The sequence below is a fragment of the Atta cephalotes genome (genome assembly GCF_000143395.1).
Source record: "Atta cephalotes unplaced genomic scaffold scaffold00013, whole genome shotgun sequence".
Lineage (NCBI taxonomy): Eukaryota > Metazoa > Arthropoda > Insecta > Hymenoptera > Formicidae > Atta > Atta cephalotes.
The window spans coordinates 5778392-5783691 of NW_012130077.1; the positions used below are offsets into that span (position 1 = coordinate 5778392).

A 5300-nucleotide genomic window follows, 5' to 3' on the forward strand; every position below is an offset into this window, starting at 1 on the left:
CACACACACACACACACACACACACACACACACACACACACACACACACACACACACACACACACACACACACACACACACACACACACACACACACACGTACACATACACACACGCACGTGTGTGTGTGTGTGTGTGTGTATATATATATACACACACACTGTTCCTCTTGCAGATTCAAGAGTTGACCTCACGGGCTCAAAAAACGAGCAGCCATATATCTACGGAATGGGAAGGGCTTAGTCAAATCACTTCCACATATGTGATCGATTGCGTCAGAGTTGAAGATCAAGGTTTAAAGTATTGCGTGTCCGTATCTAAAAATGTAGTAGCTCAATCGACGCCGACGGTACTCCTCGTTAATAGTAAGTGGTACAACAATATATTTCATTGTTGAACTGAATAGATGTTATCTACGGAATTGTCTGATTATATTGTCTACATCTACTAGGCACTAAGGCTACCGAATGCAACAGTGAGAGTCAGCCAACTATCACCTTGCATGCCTCTTGGAGATTTGCTCTTAATGAAAACACGGTAATTCTTCCATGCAGAGTTGTGGGTCACCCGGCGCCTTATCTATTCTGGTTAGATAATTCGAGCAAAATCATAAGTCCCACCACACACGCGAGACACACTGTTCTACCTAGTGGCGATCTGCAGATAACGGATCTTAATTGGCCCGATATGGGTGAATATACTTGTAAAGTACAATCGGGATATACGGAGAAGAGCATCTCCACATTTCTATATCCTGTACTTTTTGTACGTACATAATTAACTTTTGTAAATTTATCTAGTACAGTTTATATCTTTATGTGTATCTTATGTATCTAATGCCTTTAAAAATATATCGATTAATTGAGAGAGTTCTTAATGTTATAACTCAACAATCTCAAAATATATTCAATCGAGATAATTCCCTTTTAACTGCAAAATGCATAATCTCTTATATTTTTTTGTTTCAGACATCAAAAGGCAAATGATAAATTCCGTGTAAGAAGACTTCAAAATTCCTGTATTTTTAATGCCCTTTGCCATAAGTGACCAAAATCTATTACACTTATTATTTGTTTATAAAAATAGAATGTAATTTAATTAGAAATATCACATATTAGAGAAAAGTACTTTTTTTTTGTTATATTTACGATACCAGTGCTGCTTCCTCGAAAGTTCGATATTCGAGCGACAGATTCACTTCTTACGTCGGATCACACAAAAAAAGTTTTCTCTTATACTCATATCGAAGAAAGTTTGTAAATGAGTCGAATATAGTTTTAATAAATGTGATCTACACCATCTATGCTTAAAAAAAAAAAATGTTTTACGCCCATTATATTTATCATAAAAATGATCTTGAAACATATATTTTTAGCTAACTTTCTTTGTTTTCGATGTCCATAACGTATATTTTAAACTATTTAATTTTATTATATGCTATTTAATTGTATTTACACTTTATACAAGATTTATAATTTATAAATTTGTAATGAAATTTATAATAAGAGTAATTAATGAATGCGAATGATATGTATGTTACTTACCATTTTCCATTAGGCTAACTCCAAATAAGTATTACGTTCAATCAATTCGTAAAATAAAATATAAACTTGCTTTCACTCTTTTCTTTTATCTCACAGTTATACTTATTAGTTGTAATGGTTATAATTATGTTAAGTATAAACAAAACGGAAACGGTTTACTTATTAAATCGGTTTATTAAGCAGAAACCATATCTCTGATTAAAAGTTGTGTTATTATTTTTGTCAAAATAATAATAAAAAATGATTTATTCTAAGCGGAATCACAAGTTGAATATTGCATCTGTTGCAAAGGCCATCAATAAATACTATTGTTCTATATAAATGTATTTATGACGATACAGAGTAAAATCTAAAAATTATATGGGAAAAATAGTATGTGAAACGCACGTAGAGAGTATCACGCATCCCAGTATCGAGTAAAGTCACGTAATATACGAAATACATCTGCCTCAAGATGTTCAGAGATGCATACGGAGCAGGACGAGAGATAAGAGGAGAGGGTAGACGAAAGAAGTGAGGCATTAACGCTTATGGGGTTTCGTTAGAATCACTTCTCCATATTACGGCTCTCTAATAGCTCGCAATGGAGAGTAGTGTAAATTACTCAATTACACGTACACACACTCTTTTTACTCATTTACCTTTAGTGGCTCGTATCGCCTTGCATATTTCAATCCACGGATGTCCGTAGGAACTGCAAACGTCACACACGTTATTAGTCGAGCTCGAAGATGGTTTTTGTTGACTAGCTTGATGCCCGGGTGTATTCGGCGACGAGGAGCCTTCTCTTTTTGATTTGCACGTAGTCGATGAGAAACGACGAGGGAAATCGATTGTGGAAGGCGGCGGGGAAGCCGGCGCGCGTGTCTTGCGCGACGGCAACGTTGCTGAATTGTACGGCAAGTTTGACGAGGGTAGACCGGCAGAGGGCAATCGTTCCGATGACGGCGACAATTTTGCCGTCGAGCGGATCGATCGGCAGGATGGTGAGGACAGGCGCATACACCGCAAAAGGTTGAGTCAATCGTTGACTAATCCTTGAGAGACGCTAATCAGCTGCTCTTTCAGGACGCGGAAGGACGGTCGTACTTCCGGAGAGTGAGCCCAGCATTTGCGCATTACCTAGAATTCAAATCCATAAACTCGTGATTCTATACACAATATACGAGGAATGATAAAACATGAGCACAATTTACCTCATACACTTCCTTGAAACACGCTTTAGGTCGTTCCAAAATAATTCCTCGCTGCACTCGCTCGACGACTTCCGTATTCTTTAAGCGACCGTAAGGCATCTTTCCGCACGTAAACACTTCCCACATAAGTACTCCGTATGCCCACACATCCGATTTCGAACTGAAGCGCGTGTAGTTTAAAACTTCCGGAGGCGCCCATTTAATAGGAAATTTAGTGCCACCGCTACTGGTATACTGATCATCGAGTACATACCTGAAAATATTCATCAGTTAAATTTTAGTACTCGCTCAATCAGTTAAATTTTAATATTCGCTTACACTGAGCTTTCTATTTTTATAAAATGTAGGAATATAAAAATAAAATTAAATAGTTTATACCTAGCTAAACCAAAATCTGCAACTTTTACTACATTTTCCGATCCCACCAGACAATTACGTGCTGCAAGATCTCTGTGTATATAGTTGTGCCTCTCTAAATATGCCATTCCTTTGCAAACCTATATAAAAAAATGTAAATACCATATTCGGAAAATTTTGATAACTAGAATTTTGTTGATGACCGCCACATGTAACATGTTTTACTGTCTGCAAGACGGAATTTGCGTTACCTGTATACACATATCTAACAAGAGGCCAACGTTTGCACCTAATGAGGTTTCATGACGGCGGAGGTAGTTGAGAAGAGATCCATGCCGCATGTATTCCGTGACAATATATATTGGTCTATCTTTACTGCAAACGCCGTATAGCTGGACTAGGTTTTGATGTTGCAGTTTTCTGCACAAATGAATAAAATTTATTATGATAAATATATTTTAAAGAGATCGATATCGATATTATTTAGAGAATAAGTTGTAATATTATATAGTTTTTGATTGAATTCAAAGGATTTCAGTCGGCTATCTAGAATTGTTTATTGAAAATTGCGGAAAATAGATTGAGACTTACGTCATTACTTTAGCTTCTTCTATAAAATCATCCTCGGACATGGTTCCCTCTTTCATCATTTTCACGGCGACATCGATAGAGCCGCGCCATTTTCCTCTCCGCACGACTCCAAATTGGCCGGATCCAAGCTCCTCCAACAAATGTAATTCCGCTGGGTCGATTTCCCATTTGTCTATAAAAAGACTGTCCATTATGTAGCGTCATATAAAAAAAAAATTTTTTCTTGATACTTCTTATGCGTGTTTTATATGAAATATATTAATATTAAGGAATGAAGAAAATGTACGTATATAAATTAAATTTTATCAACCATGACTGAGGCCGGCAGTCGGTGGTACAGGACGATCGCAGGGACTGGTCTTCAATCGACTGGCTAGACCACCGCTGTTGTGTCTATGATAATTAACTAGATCGGGAATGGAGCCACAGCAATGCTTTTCCGACAAGTAAAATTCTCCGCGGGTATTTTGTTTGATGTGGTAATGCTTCACGTGGGGATGTGGCCTACGGCAGAGCAAAAAAATCTTAAATTATCGACAATCGAAAAATGAAATAATTTAGAGCCAGTCAGTGGAGACCACTTGTACTGTTAACTTACACTTTCGTATAAAGTGAGAGCGTGTAAAGCCCTTTCGTCGACGAATTACGAACGACAAAACAGCCCTCTTTATCTTCTTGTTTCAGCAATGACTCAGCGCGTTGTCTTGACATATCACCTACGTACCATCTACAACAGCAAGTGGAACCATTTTTTTACCCTTATCATGTATCATCTTACGATTTATATGAGATCACTATCGAGCGCTGTTCAAGTTCTGCTGGAAAAATATTTTTTTCTAACTAAATTTTGATAAGTGATAATTCAAAAAATGGAAAAAACAATAAAATGTTATGAGATTCAAGAGATACTAAATTCGGTGATTTGTAGAAAAAAATTATTACTTACTCGTATTTCTGCAATCCCAATAATTCCTTCTCTTTAACGTAGTTGCTAGGAATATAACCGATCGATCTGCAATTAAATGCGCATCATATAGCTTTCTGCAACCCGTTTTTCACTACGTATGCATATTTTAAATGCATAAGTAAACAATCTGGCTATTATGAATAATTATCGATGATTATACAAGAGTATCATTAAGATTATTGTTTGCATTGTGCGCGTACAACCAATTATTCTTTCACGATTGTCGGTTAATCGCTGCTACTGCGACGTATGTATAAGACAAAAAATATATATATAGATAAGACGTAGCTAACTCGTTTGCCATAAAGAAGAGTCAAGTCGTGCAGATGCAATTTTTAAAGCTATTTCAAAAAGAATTATATACCCATTCTCGTCCTTAACTTTCCACCAATGTTCCTGAGAATCGTCCAAGACCTCGTACTCTGCACCCTAGACTCGTAAAATCAGAAGTAATAAATATTCTATTTTTAATTTAATATAATAATATGTGTTTATATACGTTATATGTATATTGTAATAATTTATAACTTTCCTCTTTTTATTATATACATATGTACATATGTACATATACATTCCCCCCCCCCCTCCTCTCTCTCTCTCTCTCTCTCTCTGTGTGTGTGTGTGTGTGTGTGTGTGTGTGTGTGT

General features: G+C 36.5%; 2 protein-coding genes across 2 annotated transcripts in view; one reads left to right on the forward strand and one right to left on the reverse strand.

Annotated features, from left to right (window-relative positions):
• The window catches only part of LOC105617728 (neural/ectodermal development factor IMP-L2), a 6840-nt gene extending 5854 nt beyond the window's left edge, over positions 1-986 (forward strand). The window contains exons 2-4 of the mRNA XM_012199282.1: positions 176-365; positions 452-765; positions 969-986. Coding sequence (XP_012054672.1) covers positions 176-365; positions 452-765; positions 969-986 — 522 coding nt within the window. The remainder of the gene's footprint in view (positions 1-175; positions 366-451; positions 766-968) is intronic.
• Positions 987-2564: 1578 nt separating this feature from the next.
• Positions 2565-5300, reverse strand: part of LOC105617627 (tyrosine-protein kinase Btk29A) — a 25612-nt gene continuing 22876 nt past the window's right edge. The window contains exons 6-14 of the mRNA XM_012199182.1: positions 5020-5086; positions 4635-4700; positions 4287-4415; positions 3999-4192; positions 3689-3860; positions 3349-3517; positions 3119-3237; positions 2741-2993; positions 2565-2666 (exon numbers count right to left, since the gene is read on the reverse strand). Of these exons, the coding sequence (XP_012054572.1) occupies positions 2565-2666; positions 2741-2993; positions 3119-3237; positions 3349-3517; positions 3689-3860; positions 3999-4192; positions 4287-4415; positions 4635-4700; positions 5020-5086 (1271 nt within the window). The remainder of the gene's footprint in view (positions 2667-2740; positions 2994-3118; positions 3238-3348; positions 3518-3688; positions 3861-3998; positions 4193-4286; positions 4416-4634; positions 4701-5019; positions 5087-5300) is intronic.